Here is a 24,983-nt window from a genome sequence, read left to right as displayed (position 1 = left end):
ATACTGACGGGGATCTCAGCTGGAACAAACATGCCACAGAGTGTCATAGCTGCTGGGAGCAGCGAGAGCAGAGTACGACTCCGGTCTGGACCTGAATAGGTAACCATGAGTCAGCTCCTATTTAATTCATACACCTACACTCCACAGATTATGGCCGCTCTTTTCAAGCATTTTTGCTGCCGCCTGTTCTTCATAGATGATGCCGAACTCTTATTGTGCTCGGATTTCTTTGAAAGTCTCCCAGTGACTCTGTGCTGAACACTGTGGGTGGGTTGGAGTAGTCAGACTGCAGTGTAGTGACCTGCTGGGGGTGGCTCTGAGAGGACTGCAGTGATACACCAGACCCACGGCCATATTCCTCATAGAAAAAAAACACTGGAACATACAGTACTGTACAACTACAAGCAGGCTACTGCTAAAGTTGAAAACAAACGCCTACACATTCTTTCTCCACTTGATCAGATAGATCAATACCCCCCCAAATAAATATTCTCCATCGCTGTATGAGACATACTGTACTTTAGATATAAGATACATTATATGTATATATTATAACTGTCTGACTGGGACATTTAAGGACAGAGGAGTGAGTGTCTCAGGACCCCTAACTGACCTCATCTGGAGGTATTCCTGCATCCTGCCTAATTTGTATCAGTCTGGAGTCCCCCCTTGGGTTGTGCCGGGGCGGAGATCTTTGTGGGCTATACTCATCCTTGTCTCAGGATGGTAAGTTGGTGGTTGAAGATATCCCTCTAGTGGTGTGGGGCCTGTGCTTTGGCAAAGTGGGTGGGGTTATATCCTGCCTGTTTGGCCCTGTCCGGGGGTATCATCGGATGGGGCAACAGTGTCTCCTGACCCCTCCTGTCTCAGCCTGCAGTATTTATGCTGCAGTAGTTTATGTGTCGGGGGGCTAGGGTCAGTCTGTTATATCTGGAGTACTTATCCTGTCTTATCCGGTGTCCTGTGTGAATTTAAGTATGCTCTCTCTAATTCTCTCTTTCTTTCTCTCTCTCGGAGGACCTGAGCCCTAGGACCATGCCTCAGGACTACCTGGCATGATGACTCCTTGCTGTCCCCAGTCCACCTGGCCGTGCTGCTGCTCCAGATTCAACTGTTCTGCCTGCGGCTATGGAACCCTGACCTGTTCACCGGACGTGCTACCTGTCCCAGACCTGCTGTTTTCAACTCTCTAGAGACAGCAGGAGCGGTAGAGATACTCTCAATGATCAGCTATGAAAAGCCAACTGACATTTACTCCTGAGGTTCTGACTTGTTGCACCCTCGACAACTACTGTGATTATTATTATTTGACCATGCTGGTCATTTATGAGCATTTGAACATCTTGGCCATGTTCTGTTATAATCTCCACCCGGCACAGCCAGAAGAGGACTGGCCACCCCTCATAGCCTGGTTCCTCTCTAGGTTTCTTCCTAGGTTTTGGCCTTTCTGGGGAGTTTTTCCTAGCCACCGTGCTTCTACACCTGCATTGCTTGCTGTTTGGGGTTTTAGGCTGGGTTTCTGTACAGCACTTTGAGATATCAGCTGATGTAAGAAGGGCTATATAAATACATTTGATGATTTGGAGTCTCCCAACCAAACCACAGCACGACCACGGACAGTGAAGTCTTAGTGAAGTCTTCATATACAGCAGAGCAGCAACTGGAGGTGGGCACCGACTGTTGACAGGTGTCTCAGAGGGCTGAAACTAGCAGGAACATCTCTGGATCTATTACCAGGTGATTCCCTGCATGTCTGACTGCACCAGTGATGCAAGGCAATCTCAATCTCTAAAATTAGACACAAGGCAAACCAAAGAAGGAGGGAAACCGATACATAGGGGAGTACACCTTTTATCATTTCCTTCATGTGTTTCATTATCCAAGACACCATTTTCCCATGACATTATTGGCTTACTGGAGACAAGCAGCATTGGGCCCAGCTAAACAATACAATCATTGGAAAATTGTGTTGAGTAAAGTCTTAGGGTGAAATCTATGTTATTAGACAGATCAAGAGAGATTTAGTGAGGCTCACCATGCAATTGTTTAGTGCTCAGCCTGAAAATGAAACCAAGGCGACCAGTGTTCAGCATCATTGGTGCAGTCGTTCTTTTCAGAGTACTATTTAGTTGAATCTAATGAGGGCTATATTAAGTAGAATAGAGAAGAGCTGCCACATGGGGCTTGCTAGGGAGAGCTTAACGCAGGTCGATGTTTATTGGGATGAATCTTGTCCTGGAGGCAGAGCTGAGCGGTTTCCACTAGATGGGACAGCAGCAAAGTCAAAATTGGTATTATAAACTGGGTGGTTCGAGCCCTGAACGCTGATTATCTGACAGCCGTGGTATTCTACAGGTATGACAAAACATTTATTTTTACTGCTCTAATTACATTGGTAACCAGTTTATAATAGCAATAAGGCACAAGGGGGTGTGATATATGACCTATATACCACGGCTAAGGGCTGTGTCCAGGCACTCCGCAATGCGTCGTGCCTAAGAACAGCCCTTAACCATGGTATATTGGCCATATACCACACCCCCTCGTGCCTTATTGTTAAATATATTGTAAATATGAATTAAAACAACAATTTGCTTTTAGGTCTTCATTTAAGGTTAGGGTTAGGCATAAAATCAGATCGTATGACTTTGTGGCTGTGCCAGCTAGTGACTACCGTGCAGAGCTGCCTCCAGTACATGAGTCATCCAAGTAAATACCAACCTGCAAGCTAAACAGTAGTGTGTATTGGGCCCTTAGATAAAGTATTCATAATTCTTATCATCATCATCAAGGAACACAAAAACACAACCCCAATATAAACAAAGAAAGTAAAGTTTAATTCATCAAGCATTGTGCACTTGCTGGAGCTATCAACGTTGGGGTCTTGTAATTCACAAAGTGACTGTGCTATTTAGAACTGGAGGTGGCTTTAGGAACAGAAACCATTTCCTTCCAAATAAATGTCTCTCTCCCAGAACACTTTAGAGAGAACCCGGCGATGGCGTAGAGTGCCTGTCACTCCAATAAGTAAACATAGAAAAAGTGTAATTCACGCTGCAATGCATTGTGTTAAACACACTTTTATTGTTTAGGTGCTAAATGAAAGTGTCATTCCTCCATTCATTTAGGGAGGGAGAAAGAGTAAATGGTGACATAAAAAAAGATCAAATGAGCAATGAAAATGGTAACCCAGGGAAGGTCTGGCTCCCCGTGGCCTACAACCATGTATAGTTGAGACAGTCCGGACCCAGATGTGTATGTGTCTGGTTTGTAAGTTTACACAGCCTATAATCATCCCAAACGATAAAGTAAGCTTTTTTTTGTTTACTAGCCATGCATACAGTTCACAGGAGGTTGGTGGCACGTTAATTGGGGAGGATGGGCTCGTGGTAATGACTGGAACGGAATCAGTGGAATGATATCAGGTGTTTGATGCCATTCCATTTGCTCCGTTACAGCCATTATTAAAATTCTGTTCTCCCCTCAGCAGCCTCCACTCATACAGTTGACAGCAGTTCAGTCAGTGTCTTCATAGGAGCTGGCATTTTCCAGACAAAATATTTACACTACTGTTAAATAACAATTATAATGATCAACATCATCATCATTACTGTTACTACTATACATTTGAATACTCTGAATACTTAAAGAGGAGTGGGATGTTGATAAAACGTTGCACCCCATTTCATTGTGATACCCAATCAAAATAAAATTCAATGGAGAGGATGATGAGGGATGGCACCCATTCCTGAAAAGTAAACCGTTTCTAGAGTCTGTAGAGATATTCAAATACTGAAAGATGGAGTTATCCTAATCCTATCTGAATGAAACGGTTACAATATTCAGCAATCTGTCTTCAGAACTTTCTGAAACCAAAACAAATGACAGGATTATGTGACAGACACCTCTGCTACACTTGATACAACACCTCCAAAAGGAGAAAACAGGATTATGTGACAGACACCTCTGCTACACTTAATACAACACCTCCAAAAGGAGAAAACAGGATTATGTGACAGACACCTCTGCTACACTTGATACAACACCTCCAAAAGGAGAAAACAGGATTATGTGACAGACACCTCTGCTACACTTAATACAACACCTCCAAAAGGAGAAAACAGGAAGCAAGACTGTCTTTTCCACCAGTTTTTTCCCCCTTCCTCAAAACAAATAAAAGAGAAAATTAAAAAGAGGCTCTTTCAAGTCACCTCTTTGATTCTGGCCTAGTGATGAGTACAAAACATCTCATTGGATAAAGGTAGGTAGACTTTCTCTTTTCCTGCACAGAGAAACCTAGTACACAAATCAATTACTCATCAATGTTTCAAACAAGTGGTTCTGAGGGATTACCTCCTCTTGAGGCGGGTGCAGTTGCTATCTTCTGCTCTGCTCTGTCAGTTAAAATGGAGAAAGAAGGCTCCAGCTCGATGTGCTGAGAGAAACTGGGTCATATCAACAAAACTAAAACTGTTAAAGAAACATATTAATGATCGCAGAATAGCATAAAGAGTACACATCCTGTTCAGTAATTCCGACAGACGACTCAAGACAGAGAAAACAGGATAATATAAAGCGAGTGCACTTTTCTTTAGTCCTGTTTGTTTGTCAATTTCTCTTGAGGCAAATCCTTTGAATTCCTCATTTAATTCTATTAATTATGAACATATCATTATTATTAATTACATCATGACTGATTTTATGCACCAAAGAGTTCAATTCCACCACATTTCTACCATGAGTTTGTTAATCGTCGATGTTGTTGGTGTAAGTATTGTCCTCCTCTCTGTGAATCTTCCTGTATGCAGACTCCCTCTCTCCCCTGGCGTCACCCTAGGCCCTGGGGCTATGTTCTCTCTCCACTGGACACTAGCGTCGCCCTAGGCCCTGGGGGTACGTCCTCTCTCCCCTGGTGTCGCCATAGGGCTATGTCCTCTCTCCCCTGGCGTCGCCCTAGGCCCTGGGGCTATGTCCTCTCTCTCCCCTGGCGTCGCCCTAGGGCTATGTCCTTTCTCCCCTGGCGTCCCCCTAGGCCTTGGGGCTATTGTATATTGCAGGAGGAGCAGCATGGGTCATTCTTGTCTGGCTGGGCGGCGTAGTCCATCTGCCGAACAATCTCGGCAAACAGTTCGTCCACCATGGTTTTGCTCTTGGCCGAGGTCTCCATGAAGGGGCAGCCCCACTCCTCGGCCAGAGCCTGGCCCTCGCTGGCCGACACCTCCCTCTCACTCTCCAGGTCCACCTTGTTCCCCACCAGGATCACTGGGACCTTCTCGTACCTGCAGACGACACACACACAAACAGATGCAGAAAATGACCAGAAACCATCATGTGACATGAATACATGGTCAGTCACTGTCAAGGCAGATCAGAATGAGATGTGATTTGCTGAGATGTTGAACTAAGATATCGGGGTGCTGACTAGTTGCTCAGCCTTTGTGTTTTCCTGTACCTGACATCCTCTCTGCACTCTCCTAAAAAATAATTTAATAGGCATAATGAAAGCTTCTCTGCTGCCACATCATGTTGACAATAAATCATTGAAACCATAAATAATTACATTAAATCCGTGTGGCACATTTTCCTGAAATATATAATCTAAAAGGCCTGTCAAATTCAGTTCTGAGACGTGTCTTGCTGAGAAAGAAATCTATACTGCCAACATACTATATTACTATCAATGACAACTCAAGTACTTAACCAGCCTAGCAGTCAACAGGAAGTGGGCAAAATCACCCACAATCCCCTGGAGGCAGGAAGAGGCCATATTGGGCGAGTGCTGCCACTGAGGAAATGGGCTACTTGCACGAGTGCCAGAAAGACAAGTGTTACATCATATTCCTAATGAAGGACCTGAGGTCTTAATACTGGGGAGGCAGGGTAGCCTAGTGGTTAGAGTGTAGGAACCCGAAAGGTTGCAAGTTCAAATCCCCAAGCTGACAAATCTGTCGTTCTTCCCCTGAACAGGCAGTTAAGCCACTGTTCCTAGGCCGTCATTGAAAATAAGAATTTGTTCTTAACTGACTTGCCTGGTAAAAAAAATAAAAATACTAACACTCTAAATAAAGAGTACCACAAACATTTACTGAACATGATTCAAAATCTTATTGATCAATACAAATAAATTGGTTATATTGACAACATTTCAGTTAATTGGAGACATGTTGGGAGGAGCTACTGATATGAATTAGGCAGCTCTATTTTGGACACATCACAGAGAATAAAGGCTCTGCTTTTATTCTTTATCTGCAAGTAGCTCTCTCACTAGTTATAATATGAACCAGAACACACCGCTATGAACACTACTCTTCTCATGTTATTGAGCACAAACATCCCAGGAGAATCATGCTCCCAGACACCTTCATTAGACTTTTCAGAGGTTAGCCTCTCTGTATGAAATATTAATTCCTCTAAATGATTTAACACTATTTGACAAAAAAACACTTGTCCTTGATTGCTATGGTAACAGGTACACAAGGAAATGCATAGTATTGGAGAGATTGAGAAAATCAGTGACTTTCTTAAGTAGAGGAACGTGAGCTTCTTCTCACGAGGTCCACGGTCTGCAGGTTCCAGTGCTAAATAAGCTTCAACTGGCAAAGAATAAGAAGCTCACTTTGATCTACTCCTGAATATATTAACCAGAATGAACCCTAATTTCCACTTTCCTCATTCTGTGGGCAAGCCAAGAACTACAGGGGTTAAAACAGCAGAGTTCAGGGGTCTGTGAGCTACTGTGCGTGGCTGTGACGCACAATACAGTCAGCCACCACACAGCGTTACAGAACGGCTGGAATACATTAGCCTTTTGAACCCAAAATGTACAGTCCTTCGATTGTTCAAACAGCTGGAGACAGCATTACTAACTCCAACAAGTTATTAGAGGCCCCTGATTGGGCAACGTTGTTATTCAGGAACACATTTTTGTGGCGACAGTAAAAACATGCAGTCCAACTATACACTCCCTCCCCATGATCACTGAGAGGGCCTAACCATAGTGCTGCTGAGAAGGTCTAACCATAGTGCTGAGGGTGTTAGATTGGAGGGCCTGACCAGGCCCTGCCTCTGTGGAGGTTGTGCCCGTTTAGAGAGAACCCACAGGGGGCACAGCGTTTAGGGTAATGGCAGTCCCCTCCACGGGCGGGCATCTCTATTCTGAACAGGGCTGTGGTGGCGGCGCCATCTCTACCAGCCCCAACTCATATGGAGGCCTGTGGCCGTCGTCACATGACTTCAACTGCCTCACCACCTCAGATTACAGCCTGCTGTCCAAACACTCATTCATGGGAAGACATGCCCTGGACAGCCCAGGGAACAGCCCAGGGAACAGCCCAGGGAACAGCCCAGGGAACAGCCCAGGGAACATGGACAACAGTGGTTTGGAAGCGTGTGTTTATTCTAGAGCGTGTGTGTGTGTGTGTGTGTTTCTGTGTTTATGCAGAGGTAAGAGATAAAGTTACACTATTTGGTAAAGGACTTGAGCCTGGCTCTGAGACTCACTGAGCTCTGATGGAAAATTATTTCAGACGAGCTTACAAACACAGCATCTCTCCCTGCTGCTATTGTCACAGCTGTCTGCTTCTCAGCACTCTATACTTCAAGGGGAACAACCCCAAACAACCCCAGATAATTATGGATGATGAGTTAGAGAGGAGCAGCCGGGACGGGAGAAAATAAGTCAAATGAAAACATATGCATCCATTAAAATAATGACAGATTTCAGAGGCTACCTAACGGTCTAACGGCAGAACAGCCACTCCACCATGCAGGAGAGCGGAACAGGCAGCACCCAAAAAATATTTATCATCTGGAGAAGGGCTATAAATATCTGTAATAACAGAGGGGAATCCTGCAATCCCAGGAGGTGTGTGAGGACGGCTGCCACGGATACCAAAGCCTCACAGAGACTTCGCACAATGGGCTCTCTGGGCCAGGCGCTGGGTGAAGGAAGGGAGGATGAGGGTGGACAGAAAAGGTCCAGGGTAGCTTATACTTATGCCCCTATTTTAGGTTTTGAGCCTGTTGGGTCAACATTCTCCACTCTGAAGTCTTGAGCGGTAGTCTTCAACGTAGATACACGGCCGAGCATGCAAACACTCCACTCCCACTGTCTGTCAGTCTGACTGCATGTGGCTAAAGCACTGTTGCTGCAAAACACCCAGCGCAGCTCTCCCAGACACCCCTTATTTATAATGCAAGATGCATCAACTGATATAGTCCTGGGCCTAGCTGAGGGAGGCAGGGTGGGAGCTGCGTGGTGGTCTCTGGGCCCAGCCGCTGGGTTTATCAGGCCCTAGCTGAGACAAAGCCAGCCAGCCTGGCCTACATGGTGAAAGAGGGCCAGCAAGGTCCCTGCACAGTGAGATGGAGTTTGTCCTGAGTCTCCTGTACCTCAAGCTGGCTGTGTGTCTGTCTCAGTGAGTTCACACAATGGCGCCCAGCTGAGGTGAAGTGCATCTGACTGGAGATGAATCAGGGCAGGGGCACAAATGAGATCCACCACAGTCCAGGGGAGAGGGGATTCATTAAGGCTGATGAGATCCACCACAGTCCAGGGGAGAGGGGATTCATTAAAGGCTGAGCCCTTTTAAATACATCACCATCAGCAGAAGAAAACAGCTCCGGGTCCTGATCCCAGAAATGATGTACAGCCCTAATGGCGGGATGTATAGCCCTAATGGCTGGATGTACAGCCCTAATGGCGGGATGTACAGCCCTAATGGCGGGATGTACAGCCCTAATGGCTGGATGTACAGCCCTAATGGCGGGATGTACAGCCCTAATGGCTGGATGTATAGCCCTAATGGCTGGATGTATAGCCCTAATGGCTGGATGTACAGCCCTAATGGCGGGATGTACAGCCCTAATGGCGGCATGTATAGCCCTAATGGCTGCATGTACAGCCCTAATGGCGGGATGTACAGCCCTAATGGCGGCATGTATAGCCCTAATGGCTGCATGTACAGCCCTAATGGCGGGATGTATAGCCCTAATGGCGGGATGTACAGCCCTAATGGCGGGATGTACAGCCCTAATGGCTGCATGTGCCAAAAGGATCCCTCTGCTATTTGGGAGGATGAATCATGAATGACAAAAGCAGCTGAGATATTACTCCAGGCCCCTTCAAACAATCTCCTTGGATCCCCTTCCGACTGTCTCAAGGTAGCAGGAGGATATCCACTCCTTCCTGTTTCCTGTAAAGCTCTGATACCATTCTTGGAATATGACAAGACGAGTTTGTCAAAAACAGGAGGCAGAAATTAAACGAGTGACAAATGCTAGACATACACTATTGTCATCGCCAGGTGGAAGATGTTAGACGGCCCACTTACAGTTGAAGTCGGAAGTTTACATACACTTAGGTTGGAGTCATTAAAACTTGTTTTTCAATCACTCCACAAATTTCTTGTTAACAAAGTCTAGTTTTGGCAAGTCGGTTAGGACATCTACTTTGTGCATATCACAAGTCATTTTTCCAACAATTTATTACAGACAAATAATTTCACTTATAACTCACTGTATCACAATTCCAGTGGGTCAGAAGCTCACATACACTAAGTTGACTGTGCCTTTAAACAGCTTGGAAAATTCCAGAAAATGATGTCACGGCTTTAGAAGCTTCTGATAGGCTAATTGACATAATTTTTGTCAATTGGAGATGTACCTGTTGATGTATTTCAAGGCCTACCTTCAAACTCAGTGCCTCTTTGCTTGACATCATGGGAAAATCAAAAGAAATCAGCCAAGACCTCCACACGTCTGGTTCATCCTTGGGAGCAATTTACAAATGCCTGAAGGTACCACGTCCATCTGTACAAACAATAGTACGCAAGTATTAACACCATGGGACCACGCAGCAGTCTGTAAACAGCCCACCCAATTTACCTACCTCATCCCCTTACTGTTTTTATTTATTTACTTTTCTGCTCTTTTACACACCAGTATCTCTACTTGCACATGATCATCTGATGATTTATCACTCCAGTGTTAATCTGCTAAATTGTAATTATTCGCTCCTATGGCCTATTTATTGCCTACCTCCTCATGCATTTTGCACACAATGTATATAGACTAATTTTTCCCCCTACTGTGTTATTGACTTGTTTATTGTTTACTCCATGTGTAACTCTGTGGTGTTGTCTGTTCACACTGCTAGGCTTTATCTTGGCCAGGTCGCAGTTGTAAATGAGAACTTGTTGAACTATAAAATAAAAGTCATATCGCTCAGGAAGGAGATGCGTTCTGTCTCCTAGAGATTACCGTACTTTGGTGTGAAAAGTGCAAATCAATCCCAGAACAACAGCAAAGAACCTTGTGAAGATGCTGGAGGAAACAGGTACAAAAGTATCTATATCCACAGTAAAACGAGTCCAAGATCGACATAACCTGAAAGGCCGCTCAGCAAGGAAGAAGCCACTGCTCCAAAACCGCCATAAAAAAGTCAGACTATGGTTTGCAATCGTACTTTTTGGAGAAATGTCCTCTGGTCTGATGAAACAAAAATATAACTGTTTGGCCATAATGACCATCGTTATGTTTGGAGGAAAAAGGGGAATCTTGCAAGTTGAAGAACACCATCCCGACCGTGAAGCACGGGGGTGGCAGCATCATGTTGTGGGGGTGCTTTGCTGCAGGAGGGACTGGTGCACTTCACAAAATAGATGGCATCATGAGGCAGGAAAATTATGTGGATATATTGAAGCAACATCTCAAGACATCAGTCAGGAAGTTAAAGCTTGGTCGCAAATGGGTCTTCCAAATGGACAATGACCCCAAGCACACTTACAAAGTTGTGGCAAAATGGCTCAAGGACAACAAAGTCAAGGTATTGGAGTGGTCATCACAAAGCCCTGACCCTAATCCTATAGAAAACTTGAGGGCAGAAATGAAAAAGTGTGTGCGAGCAAGGAGGCCTACAAACCTTACTCAGTTACACCAGCTCTGTCAGGAGGAATGGGCCAAAATTCACCCAACATATTTTGGGAAGCTTGTGGAAGGCTACATGAAACGTTTGACCCAAGTTAAACAATTTAAAGGCAACGCTACCAAATACTAATTGAGTGTATGTAAACTTCTGACCCACTGGGAATGTGATGAAATAAATAAAAGCTGAAATAAATCATTCTCTACTATTATTCTGACATGTCACATTGTTAAAATGAAGTGGTGATCCTAACTGAACTAAGACAGGGAATTTTTACTAGGATTAAATATCAGGAATTGTGAAAAACTGAGTTTAAATGTATTTGGCTAAGGTGTATGTAAACTTCCGACTTCAACTGTATATGCTGACTGCAGCTCTAAGGCTGATTTGTTGCTCTTCTCAGAAGACAAAAACACACCCACATTGGGGCACCTCACAGTCATGGTTTCTTATTGGACGTTCAGTGACATTTTTGAATAATTTGCTAAATCAAAAAGGGCAGGAAAGAAACCAAACACTTACAAATTACATAACATATCTGAATTAATCAACTTCACCAAATCTGAAATAAATACTGACTGTGTTTAATTTGAAATGTGTTCTACTTTCCCCCCATGCTAGAAGAAAATATGGGAGAGGAGGAATACACTAGCTAAGATTAGATGGGTCTAATTTCTGGGTTTTATAAATAGAAACTGTGGCTTGGAGTGACACAATTAGTAGGTTTCACCCTCTCTCCCCTGATCTCTGGTTCCACATAAAGATGACAGTGTCTCCTGACCCCTCCTGTCTCAGCCTCCAGTATTTATGCTGCAGTAGTTTGTGTCGGGGGGCTAGGGTCAGTTTGTTATATCTGGAGTACTTCTCCTGTCTTATCCGGTGTCCTGTGTGAATTTAAGTATGCTCTTTCTCTTTCTTTCTCTCTCTCGGAGGACCTGAGCCCTAGGACCATGCCTCAGGACTACCTGGCATGATGACTCCTTGCTGTCCCCAGTCCACCTGGCCGTGCTGCTGCTCCAGTTTCAACTGTTCAGCCTGCGGCTATGGAACCCTGACCTGTTCACCGGACGTGCTACCTGTCCCAGACCTGCTGTTTTCAACTGTCTAGAGACTGCAGGAGCGGTAGAGATACTCTTAATGATCGGCTATGAAAAGCCAACTGACATTTACTCCTGAGGTGCTGACTTGCTGCACCCTCGACAACTACTGTGATTATTATTATTTGACCATGCTGGTCATTTATGAACATTTGAACATCTTGGAAATGTTCTGTTATAATCTCCACCCGGCACAGCCAGAAGAGGACTGGCCACCCCTCATAGCCTGGTTCCTCTCTAGGTTTCTTCCTATGTTTTGGCCTTTCTAGGGAGTTTTTCCTAGCCACCGTGCTTCTACACCTGCATTGCTTGCTGTTTGGGGTTTTAGGCTGGGTTTCTGTACAGCACTTTGAGATATCAGCTGATGTAAGAAGGGCTATATAAATACATTTGATTTTGATTTGACAGTGGCACACACAATGTAGCATGAACCTATACACATTATCATAATAATAACGAAGTAAATAAAAGTATAGATAACCTTCGGTAACTGTAAATTGTCACCAATAAAACGTAGAAATGCAGCAAACACATGACGTTTTATCTGGTAACACGTCGTAGGCACACCACTTCATTTAAGGATATATAGAAATGTGATGCATTTGTGACATAAAACAACAAAATAAAATAAAAAGTGCGCTTGATGCTGCATGTTTCTCTGTTTGTAATTGTTATTTTCTCTCCCGCTCAGTCATCTTCAACAATACCAGTAAAAGCGTCAAATATTACTGTCTCTCTCAACAACAGTACAATCACTTATATCGCCACTACTACTAAACTGCTTGGCTGACAATGCAAACTATGTCATTATTTTCTATTGCCTTGCCCTTTTCGCTTGTGACTGAACTTCAATCATCTCTGAGTAGCTCTGTTTGTGTGACGCTGAAGCCAGGCTAAGAAAAATAGACAAGTAGTTCCCTGCATCAGTTCTTATAAAAAGGTTCAACTTGATCTGGGTGAAACAAATGTGTGGGTGGTCTTGACAGGGGTAACATTGACAGGGTTATAGAAATTCACATGAAACCGATGAATCTGTGTGTTTTTTTTGTTTTTTTTAACAAGTTGACATTCTATCAAATAGGATATTCCTCCATCTAATCACACAGGTGTTATGGCCACCCCTCAGAGCCTGGTTTCTTCCTAGGTTCCTGCCTTTCTAGAAAGTTTTTCCTGGCCACTGTGCTTCTACATCTGCATTGCTTGCTGTTTGGGGCCTTTGTGGTTTTAGGCTGGGTTTCTGGATAAGCACTTTGTGACAACTGCTGATGTAAAAAGGGCTTTATAAATACATTTGATTGGTTGCTATAGAAATATCCAGCTGGCAGGAGATAATTCATGGCATGTTAGTAATGTGAATAAATGCTGGTTAATAAGTGATCAGCAGTAATGGGCAGCCACTACCATCATGGGACTTTTACGAATAGTGTTATTCTCTGTTACAGCATTCAACACACTGAGACAAGGGCTTGACAATAACAAAGATACAGGCCAAAGTAATACACCTGAATGCTGTGCTAAGAGAAATTAGGACTATTGGAAAACCATATAGCCATGATCATTTTAACTAATCGACACATGGCAAACTCTGGTGTCTTGATTGGTATATTCATCAGTTGTAGATCACTGCGACATAGGGCGAGTCCTGCCTTCAACCTTCTGTGGTCTCATTCTGACCCTGTCACCATAACAACCTAAGTCCTCTGGCTGACAATGGCAAGAAGTACAACATTACCCAGAAGGTAAATCATCCCTGTCCCTCCTCCATTTCCATGCGCTCCATCTGTGTCACCCGTCAGCTGGTATAACCTGTGCATAGCTTACTGTTGCTGGGGAGTGATGATCCCCCAGCAGGCATAGGGAAGGAGCTAATCATCTGGCCACATGACCTCTGTTAATGGTGCTCCGTGCCACTGACGGGCGCCAAACACTGATACGCGCTGACAGGGCTCGGGACTGGCGCGGCACACACCAGCGCCTCCGACTTGGCAGGCGGCGGTGACGGCTCCTGTGTGAGACAGTGACGAGGACAGGAGAGGCTAAGTGAACAGCAGTGACAGCTGCATAATCCCCAGTGCAGCGTGAAGCCTTGGAGGAGAGACACGGGGCCTCCTTGGCCACGTGGTCGTGAGGAGATGTCAGGACTGCCGGCTGGGCTGTGCACTAAAGCCCCACTCTACTTTCACCCCTCTGTACGTTGGGAGGGTGTGGTGACATCCAGCAGTGCCCAGAACGTCTTTTAATATCCTCTACACTTATATTATTACACTCCTATGTTATACTCTATATATAGACTGATTACTCCAGCGCTTCCCAAAGTTGGTCCTCGGGAACCCCAAAAGGGTGCACTTTTTTTTTTTGCCCTAATACTACGCAGCCGATTCAAATGATAAAAGCTTGATGATTAGTTGATTCTTTTAAATCAGCTGTGTAGTGCTAGGGCAAAAAACAACAGTGCACCCCTTGGAGTCCGGGGAGGACAGTTTGAGAAAAGCTGGATGACTAGGAATTATTCAACTACACTATTTGACAGCCTACTCTTCCATTACAATATGATGGTAAATGAATTGGCTAATGATTCAGACAAGAGGTTGAGTCATTTCCTGATCTACTATTAGGATCAGAATGTAATCAGTGTTTCCATGTGCAGTCATTTAGCTGTTCGCTATGCGCCACGGCAAAATCCTTGCCGCCACGGCCCCAAAAAATATGGAACATGAAAATATTTCTGCTGAGGTTCACTCTCCCCACATGAGAATACGAGAAGTTGCCAAGTTTACTTTCCCTGGAAAGCTCACACGAAAATGCCTACCGTAGGCCTAACCGGGTAAATAAAAAGGTTACGAAAAGAGAATAGGCTACAACGACACCGTGAAATCCCCAGTTTGGAAGGACAACAACACGGTAAATTAGATGGTTACACAGCCTGCACAAAGTGCTGGAACAGTCCACATGTACTTTTGCTCTGCAAATGAATAGAATAATATGACAACCCCATAGTAGAATAGTTTATCTATTTACCTAGTCGGCTTGTTGTGTGTTCTATGCAAGATAAATTGCAAGTGCTATCGGGAGAAAATTCACAGAATATAATACAGGCTGCTCAAGCTGTTACCATCCGCACTGGTTTACACTTTATACAGCCTGCGTATGGTCTAATTAACTAAATTAATGCAACCATTTACTGATAATTAACTGAATTATCGAAAACAAATAGACCTAACTGCTTGCACTTCGTGCAGGCTGTGTAACCATCTACCGTGTTGTTCTTCAAACTGGGGATTTCAGTGTCGTTCCTCGGTGCCTATTCTCTATTCGTAACCTTTCTTTTTATTTATCCGGTTAGGCCTAAATTAGCCATTTTCGTGTGAGCTTTCCAGGGAAAGTAAATTTGGCAATTTCTCGTATTCTCATGTGGGGTGAATGAACCTCAACTCTGCGCGTTGACAAATTAGCACGTTTTCACCACACAAATAAGGGAAAGTTCCCTGCTCCAGACTCAATGCGTGTGTAACGGATGTGAAATGGCTAGCTAGTTAGCGGGTACGCGCTAGTAGCGTTTCAATCAGTTACGTCACTTGCTCTGAAACCTATTAGTAGTGTTGCCCCTTGCTCTGCAAGGGCCGTGGCCTTTGTGGAGCGATGGGTAGCGATGCTTCGTGGGCGACCGTTGTTGATGTGTGCAGAGGGTCCCTGGTTCGCGCCCGTGTCGGGGCGAGGGGACGGTTTAAAGTTATACTGTTACATTGATGCTGTTGACCCGGATCACTGGTTGCTGCGGAAAAGGAGGAGGTTGAAAGGGGGGTGAGTGTAACGGATGTGAAATGGCTAGCTAGTTAGCGGGTACGCGCTAGTAGCGTTTCAATCAGTTACGTCACTTGCTCTGAAACCTATTAGTAGTGTTGCCCCTTGCTCTGCAAGGGCCGCGGCTTTTGTGGAGCGATGGGTAACGACGCTTCGTGGGTGTCAGTTGTTGATGTGTGCAGAGGGTCCCTGGTTCGCGCCCGTGTCGGGGCGAGGGGACGTACTAAAGTTATACTGTTACACGTGGGTGGCTGGTAGCCTTGTCTGCCTAGCGGAAAGAGCGTTGGGCCAGTAACTGAAAGGTAGATGAATAAAATCCCCGAGCTTACTAGGTGAAAAATCTGTCGATGTTCCCTTGAGCAAGGCACCTAATCCTAATTGCTCCTGGTAAATCGCTCTGGATAAGAGCGTATGCTTAAAATACAAAATAATGCTAATGGATCACAACAAGCACCTAGGTTTTTTAAATGTGTATTATCTTGATTAAAAATGTTCCCGAACCGCAATGTAATTGTTCTGAACAGCGAGCAGACCCACGGGTTGAAAGAATGTTTTCATTCTACCCGCCAGCTGATTTTTGTGCGTCTCACCTGCAGGGAATTGTGGATATAGGACGCGATGCAGGACTTTACTAATGATTAGCGCAATAGGATAAATGTAGATTCAGCCTATTTATTTATAGCCACTATGCTGCATCCGTTACACGGAACCCAAACCGCCTGCGCCATCGTGCATAAATATATTTTGTCCCCCTACACCAAACGCGATCACGACATGCAGGTTAAAATATCAAAACAAACTCTGAACCAATTACATTAATTTGGGGACAGGTCGAAAAGCATTAAACATTTATGGCAATTTAGCTAGTTAGCTTGCACTTGCTAGCTAATTTGTCCTATTTAGCTAGCTTGCTGTTGCTAGCTAATTTGTCCTGGGATATAAACATTGAGTTGTTATTATACCTGAAATGCATAAGGTCCTCTACTCCTACAATTAATCCACACATAAAATGGTCAACCGAATCGTTTCTAGTCATCTCTACTCCTTCCAAGCTTTTTCATCTTTGAACTTATATGGTGATTGGCATCTACACTTTCATAGTATTACCAGGACGACCGGCAAAACATTTTGTCTTTCAATCACCCACGTGGGTATAACCAATGAGGAGATGGCATGTGGGTACCTGCTTCTATAAACCAATGAGGAGATGGGAGAGGCAGGACTTGCAGCGGGATCTGCGCCAGAAATAGGAATGACTTCTATTTTAGCCCGTGGCAATGCAGACGCTCGTTGGCTCGCGCAAGCAGTGTGGGTGCAATAATTGAATAACACATATTTCTGAATTTATTTTGCAATGCTCGCGCACGCGACACAAGCGGTGTGGTCAGCCTGTTAGGCTACAGGTGATAACGCTTACTGCTAATAGGATAGCCTACCTGATAATATGGACCAAAATGTACAAATCATTTAAACAAATAATTTTACCAACATGTCATTTTGCTAATTTCTGGAGGTGGAAATTATATTTTAGATGGTGTCAGTATGATTGTATTTTCACCCATTTTGTAGTAGAATGTAATTTTATGTCCCTAAACAAAGTGGACAGTCAACACCATCTGTGGATATGATGCTCATCTTTGTAGTGGTGCCGTCATCCGAGGCAACCATGGGAACAGCTAAGGGGGGTCATGGTCTGGACGCCCCAGCACAGAGAATCCCCAACGTAACCTCTACTGTGTAAACATTCACTGTAAACACACTGTTCAACTCCAGAGAACATGGTTCCCATGCTCTTCTCTTCAAACAAACACTGTTTCACTGCTTAAGACGGGAGAGAGCTGCATGTTAGACAAGGGTCACCACAATCTCAGCGATATTCTATCCCACCAACCCTAAAGATTCAGATCAACTTTATTATCCCACCAGGGGGAAATTCATTTGGTCATGTGCTTAAAAAGACAGTACATGAAAACACAGAAACTACACAAAATAATGAATTCAAAGTGCTATAGCTACACATGTACAGTGAAAGTGCAATATGCTGTATACTCGAGGGACCAACAGACTAAAAGAGACCGTATATCTATCTGTTTTCATTTTATTTTGTCTGGCTGCTGCTGTGACTGAATTTTGAGGGAAGGGGATGATTACTGTCCTGTAAAATGCTTTCAAGTTCTAGGAGGATGAGTTATGTGTACAGCTAGCTGGCTGATTCTTGATCTATACCAATTATCCTTCCTGCAGTCTTAATCAAGCGCTGAAGCTTGACTTGGTCTTGCACTCACATGTTCCCGAACACGCATATCAGACCAAAGGACAGCACTCTGCAGAACAGATTTATAGAACATTTGTAAGATATGGCAATCAACATGTAAATGGTTCAGTTTGCATAAAAAATAACATTCTATGTTGCAATTTCTTTATCTATGCAAAGTCACAGTCATTGAATTTCAGTTTGTCTATTTCGATTCCCAGATACTTATATGTGGTCACTCAATCGACTGATTCCCCATTGATCTTCGCAGGGATAGTGGAGTTTTGTTCCTTCTGAAATCCATATCCATCTCTTTTGTTTTCTTAATGTTTATTTCAAGAAAGTTATCTGCACACCACTGGAAGAATTTTGCAGTTTCTCTGTCAAAACCTTGAAGAGAGGCTTGGTCTGGGTGGAGGAAACATTTCTCTGTCAAAACCTTGAAGAGAGGCTTGGTCTGGGTGGAGGAAACATTTATCTGTCAAAACCTTGGAGAGAGGCTTGGTCTGGGTGGAGGAAACATTTATCTGTCAAAACCTTGGAGAGAGGCTTGGTCTGGGTAGAGGAAACATTTATCTGTCAAAACCTTGGAGAGAGGCTTGGTCTGGGTGGAGGAAACATTTATCTGTCAAAACCTTGAAGAGAGGCTTGGTCTGGGTGGAGGAAACATTTATCTGTCAAAACCTTGGAGAGAGGCTTGGTCTGGGTAGAGGAAACATTTATCTGTCAAAACCTTGGAGAGAGGCTTGGTCTGGGTGGAGGAAACATTTATCTGTCAAAACCTTGGAGAGAGGCTTGGTCTGGGTGGAGGAAACATTTATCTGTCAAAACCTTGAAGAGAGGCTTGGTCTGGGTGGAGGAAACATTTATCTGTCAAAACCTTGGAGAGAGGCTTGGTCTGGGTAGAGGAAACATTTATCTGTCAAAACCTTGAAGAGAGACTTGGTCTGGGTGGAGGAAACATTTATCTGTCAAAACCTTGAAGAGAGGCTTGGTCTGGGTGGAGGAAACATTTATCTGTCAAAACCTTGAAGAGAGGCTTGGTCTGGGTGGAGGAAACATTTATCTGTCAAAACCTTGGAGAGAGGCTTGGTCTGGGTGGAGGAAACATTTATCTGTCAAAACCTTGAAGAGAGGCTTGGTCTGGGTGGAGGAAACCCACAACAGCGGTGTCATCTGCATATTTACAAAATGTGTGGGTCGGTGAAAGTACACAACCTTGAGGGGCTCCCGTCACTTGTTGAGTACGGTTCACAAGGAAACTATTAATCCACTTGGTCAGTAGAGAGTTGACACCCAAATTCACCAGCTTATCCACCAGTAGGTGGGACTGGATGGTGTTGAACGCACTACTGAAGTCAATTAATACAATTTTCACTAGGCTATTTGCCTTTTCTAAATGTTGGAAGATATTGACCAGCATGACCACTAACGTATCATCAACACCCCTGGAGGCACAGTAGGCCAATTGGTTTGAGTCTAATTGGAATGAGAGACCAGACAAAATTAGTTTTAGAATGATTTTTTTCACTACATTTCATAACTACAGCTGTCACAGCTACAGGGCGTAAACACATAGGACATAGGATGATCTGCAAAATAGAAATACTGTATGTCCTCGCTACACTTTACTGTTGTTATACCTGTGTAATAACACTACAATTACCCCAGTAACAACATTGTGTTACCATTTTGTAGTTGCTTAACAGAGTAGAACAGAGGTGTTACATAATTATAAGGTAATTACAAAGTCATAACATGTTGTCGATTCATTTATGATTACATTTGGGCAACTGTCATGCAAAGGGTTGGTTTATTGTCCATAAATGGGCATTGCCTTTGTTCCTGTGAGGCTGTGATGGGGTATTGGTGTGTCTTACAGTGGAATAATAAGTAGCCTGGATGCCTTAGGAAAGTGCAACCAGACTTGAGGAGAGACTCTGAGACAGTCCTTGGGTGTGTGTCTGACTCCACAAACTGCTGGCCCACACCTGATGCACGCACGCACGCAGACACACACACACGCACACACACACACACTAGGGGATGATTCCCCGCCAGCCAGGCAGGCTCCCTCCCCTCACATATCTCTCCCTGTACTCACCTCTTTATGGGGAAACATGCTGACCTCATTCTTTCATCTAGTCAGGACAGGAATTGATGTGGATGGTTTTAAATGCAATTCAAACTCAGCGCGATCGTGAGCTTACTGAAAACAAAACAAACGCCAAGATATCCAGGAAGACTAACTCATAAATTGGTCATGGCAAATGTGACAGTAAATATTGGAGAAGGCAATTTCAGCTCCAGATAATGATATTTCGGAGTAATCAGATTACTTGAGACCACGTTGTTCATATGCAAAGACTGAGGGGACTGTAACATGCCAATGGAAGGGTGCAAATGAAAAGATGAGGAGTAATTTAGTAGTTGTGTGTTGTTAAAACTTCTTATGGCTGTAATGGGATCGATATGACAACAGCCAGTGAAAGTGCAGGGCGCCAAATTCAAAAAACAGAAATCTCATAATTAAAATTCCTCAGACATACATGTGTCTTATACCATTTTAAAGGTACTCTTGTTGTTAATCCCACCAAAGTGTCCAATTTCAAATATGCTTTTCAGCGAAAGCACTACAAGCGATTATGTTAGGTCACACAAAACCAGAATAAGCACAGCCATTTTTCCAGCGAAAGATAGCAGTCACAAAAAGCAGAAATATAGCTCAAATTAATCACTAACCTTTGATGATCTTCATCAGATGACACTCATGGGACTTCATGTTACACAATACATGCATGTTTTGTTTGATAAAGTTCATATTTCTATTAAAAAATTTGAGTTTACATTGGCGCGTTACATTCACTAGTTCCAAAAACATCCAGTGATAGTGCATAGCCACATCGTTTCAACAGAAATACTCATCATAAATGTAGATGATAATACAAGTTATACACATGGAATTATAGATATACCTCTCCTTAATGCAACCGCTGTGGCAGATTTCAAAAAAACTTTACGGAAAAAGCAAACCATGCAATAATCTGAGACGGAGCTCAGAACAAGAGTCAAATTAGCCGCCATGTTGGAGTCAACAGAAACCAGAAATTACATGATAAATATTCCCTTACCTTTGATGATCTTCATCACAATGCACTCCCAGGAATCCCAGGTCCACAATAAATGCTTGATTTGTTCGATAATGTCCGTTATTTATGTCCAATTAGCTACTTTGGTTAGCGCGTTTGTTAAACAATTCCAAAGTCACAAAGCGCGTTCACTAAAACGTGACGAAATGTCCAAAAGTTCCGTAACAGTCAGTAGAAACATGTCAAACGATGTATTGAATCAATCTTTAGAATGTTGTTAGCATACATCATGAATAACGTTCAAACCGGAGAATTACATTGACTTCAGTTGAGCGATGGAATGGAGCTGCCTCTCACGTGAACGCGCATGGTCAAAGCGTGGTCACCTCATGTAAGTGATTACTCATTCCTGTCTCATTCGGCCCCCCTTCACAGTAGTCATCAGACAAAGTTCTATTGACTGTTGACATCTAATGGAAGCCGTAGGACGTGAAAACTCATCCATATCTCGCTGTAATTTCAATAGGAGCTTGGTTGAAAATCTACCAGCCTCAGAAAAAATCCAAACAGGAAGTGGAACCTTTGAATTATGTCTGTTATACTCACAGACATACTTCAAACAGTTTTAGAAACTTCAGAGTGTTTTCTATCCAATACTAATAATAATATGCATATATTAGCAACTATGACTGAGGAGCAGGCCGTTTACTCTGGGCACGTCTGTGCACCTTTCATCCAAGCTACTCAATACTGCCCCTGCAGCCATAAGAAGTTAATCTAGTTCTCCATTGAAAGGCTTCTCGGTGGGCAGAGAGCCTCGTCTCTTTGTAGCTCACCAGACTCCTCCATTGAGAGGCTTCTCGGTGGGCAGAGAGCCTCGTCTCTTTGTAGCTCATCAGACTCCTCCATTGAGAGGCTTCTCGGTGGGCAGAGAGCCTCGTCTCTTTGTAGCTCATCAGACTCCTCCATTGAGAGGCTTCTCGGTGGGCAGAGAGCCTCGTCTCTTGTAGCTCATCAGACTCCTCCATTGAGAGGCTTCTCGGTGGGCAGAGAGACTCGTCTCAAGGTAGGTCATCAGACTCCCTCCGTTCACCCTGTCAGATACACTGACACCTACAATGAGTGATGCACCCAGCGCCACAGCTCAGTGCAGGCTGAATCCCCACTTCACACCAACTCTAGAAGAGGGAAACACCAACATGTGAATGTAGCCCAGGTTTGACGATACTATGGCATTCATATGGTGAGTGCATTTGTATAAGGTTTTAACCAGGTCTTGAGAGTGGATGACTCATTTCTTGTGTGACTGTAAGTCTGCCACAAATTAGGCCACTGCACACTCTGCCTTTATGAATTACTTTGCTAAGCTAAGGGATAACCGAGTCGTATATATAGCATGTCTCATTATTGTAGCATGATTATAAACATGTAAGGACAATGTAAGGACAATACATGCGGACACTAAAGATGGCCTGGAGCAGCCATATAATGACAGTGCTGATCAGTGCTTTTCACACGCATGAGTCCTGCCTGTTCTGTTTCGTTCCTTCCAAACAGATTGCGTCACTAATTAAAAACATAACTTCCTCTCTTCAGAAACAGGCCCAGTGTGATCCTCCAAACGTTGTGACTCTTGCCATTTTGAGGGTCTGTTAGAATCAGGCCTCTGTCTCTCTCTGCAGAGCCACTGGAGCTGTGACTCCTGGGTATTCCAACTGTCTATTTCACTGGGGTTGCAGCATCCAGGCTCATCCAGCATACAGTTTTATGGACAGCCCATCAAACACACAGAGCAGACCTGCATTTGAGGTAGCCAGTCAGACAGACAGACAGAAAGCCCGCCAGCCAGACACTATCTCGACTGTAAATAAGTGCAGGGGATGTGAGGGCCTGGTGTAGTTCAGTAGTACAGTAAAGTCTAACAGAGGAAAAATAACAGCATGCCCTTACTAAAATGGCTGTAGAGCTATAGGGGAAAAATAGAAGATGCCCAACCATATGCCTCCTACCATACAAAATAAGACACAGACATGTCGTAAAAACTATGCTAAATAGGCTATATCATTTATATTGTTGAAGAACCCGGTTGAACTGCCTTCAGAGAGATGATAGGCTAGTGTTGTATGATACAGCACCACATGAAGAGATTACCCACTGGGCACATACTGGTTGAAACAACGCTGTTTCCGCATCATTTCAATGAAATTACGTTGAACCAACATAGAATAGACGTTTAATTGACGTCTGTGCCCAATGGGTTTGCAGCAGTAGGCTATACCATGCTTCAATAGGCCAGAGTAGGCAGTGGTTCTGCGTGTTGTATCATCACAGGCCACATCCTCAAAAGTAGTGTCATTTTTGTGTCTACTCTGCACAAAGGTGCTCCTTCATAGATTGTGTAGTACCATTTGAGATATTAATGATGTTTTCTGTCAATGTGACAGATGAGTTGTCGGCTATCAGTGGGAAAATACAACCAGGCATTATCATGAATTTACATCTATGCATGTTTACAATGAGAAATAGGCCTACTGTAGGCCTTCCATAATACATGAATTTGATCCAAAACCACCCACCTTTTCACTCTGATGATCTGGTCCCTCATTGGTTTGATGTCTTGGAAGCTCTGCTGGTTGACAAGACTGTAGACCAGTATGAAGCCTTGGCCATTTTTGATGTAAAGGTCCCGCATGGATGCGAACTGTTCAGTACCAGCAGTGTCAAGAATCTCCAGAACAGAGGGTGAGGAATCCACCTCGATTTCTTTGCGGTAAAAATCCTCTATGGTCGGGTCGTATTTCTCAATAAAAGTCCCGGTGACAAACTGAACAGTGAGGGCGGATTTCCCGACCCCACCGCTGCCAAGGACCACCACTTTGTACTCGCGCATTGCTCCCTTGTTAGTTGATGATTTCAAGAGATTGTCGAAAGCTATCACTCTCCGCGAGACAGAGTAGAATATCCCCGCGCAAATGGCATTTATTCGTGTTCCATTTTGAACGGATATAAAAAATATTGCCTTCCTTACCACCGTTCAGCAATGGCAAATACAAAAGCAGAGCACAAAGCCTTGCTGACCGAAGATGGATTTCATTGTAGAAATTCCCCCAGGCATTCCAGACATGACAATTTGCATCCAAACTATTGCAACTTCAAAATGTGCATTACAAGCTATCAAAACGCGGGACAATGTGAAACGTGCGGTTTTTCATCTGCTTCGCTTACCATTCTATGGATCATAAATACAAAACTTGCTCCAGCGAAGACATTGGAGAAAAAACAGGACGGCTCCTGATGATGGATTCTGCAAGAAGACTGTCGCGTATTAACTCAACAAATGTTGATAAATAAATCCTATTTTAAAAGTTAATAATACAAGCGTTCTTCTTTGATTATTTTCACCATCTCTTCCCGTTCCTTATGCGCTCACCAATACAATCCTGGCCGCCATACTCTCGGGTGGAGACCCACCGCCGCCGCGTAACCAACCAGTCTTCTCTCGGCTTCCGTACCAACGAAAAGGAAACGGGTCTTCGCCACTAGAAATATGTACCAAGAGCCCAATGGCTACCTTTATTTGCTGTAAACCTCACTCATGGCGATCTGAATGCCACACGGAAACGGCCAGTAAAATTCAAGGACTGTATTTCCGTTCATGTGTTCAATTTCTCATCATTCGGTAGCCAAGTGACATCCTCGGGGAGCTCATCCAATCACAGAAGCAGCTTGAGGATGTGTATCCAAGACAAGGATTGTGCGCCTGGATGCTGTTGCGATGGTAACGCTACCAGCCGTGTACATGCATCAAAAAAGTAGCT

At 43.9% G+C, this 24,983-nt stretch overlaps 1 protein-coding gene across 1 annotated transcript; it reads right to left on the bottom strand.

Annotated features, from left to right (window-relative positions):
• Nucleotides 1-3,060: 3,060 nt before the first annotated feature.
• Nucleotides 3,061-24,757, bottom strand: LOC120064121 (ras-related protein Rap-2a-like). Its single transcript, XM_039014485.1, has 2 exons — nt 23,742-24,757; nt 3,061-5,279 (listed from the first exon to the last, which is right to left on the bottom strand). The coding sequence occupies exons 1-2, from the start codon at nt 24,053-24,055 to the stop codon at nt 5,042-5,044; spliced, it is 552 nt and encodes a 183-aa protein (XP_038870413.1). The 5' UTR covers nt 24,056-24,757; the 3' UTR covers nt 3,061-5,041.
• Nucleotides 24,758-24,983: the final 226 nt, after the last annotated feature.

The sequence above is a fragment of the Salvelinus namaycush genome, chromosome 19, assembly GCF_016432855.1.
Source record: "Salvelinus namaycush isolate Seneca chromosome 19, SaNama_1.0, whole genome shotgun sequence".
Taxonomy (NCBI): Eukaryota; Metazoa; Chordata; class Actinopteri; order Salmoniformes; family Salmonidae; genus Salvelinus; species Salvelinus namaycush.
This window is presented reverse-complemented; position numbering and strand designations above follow the sequence as displayed.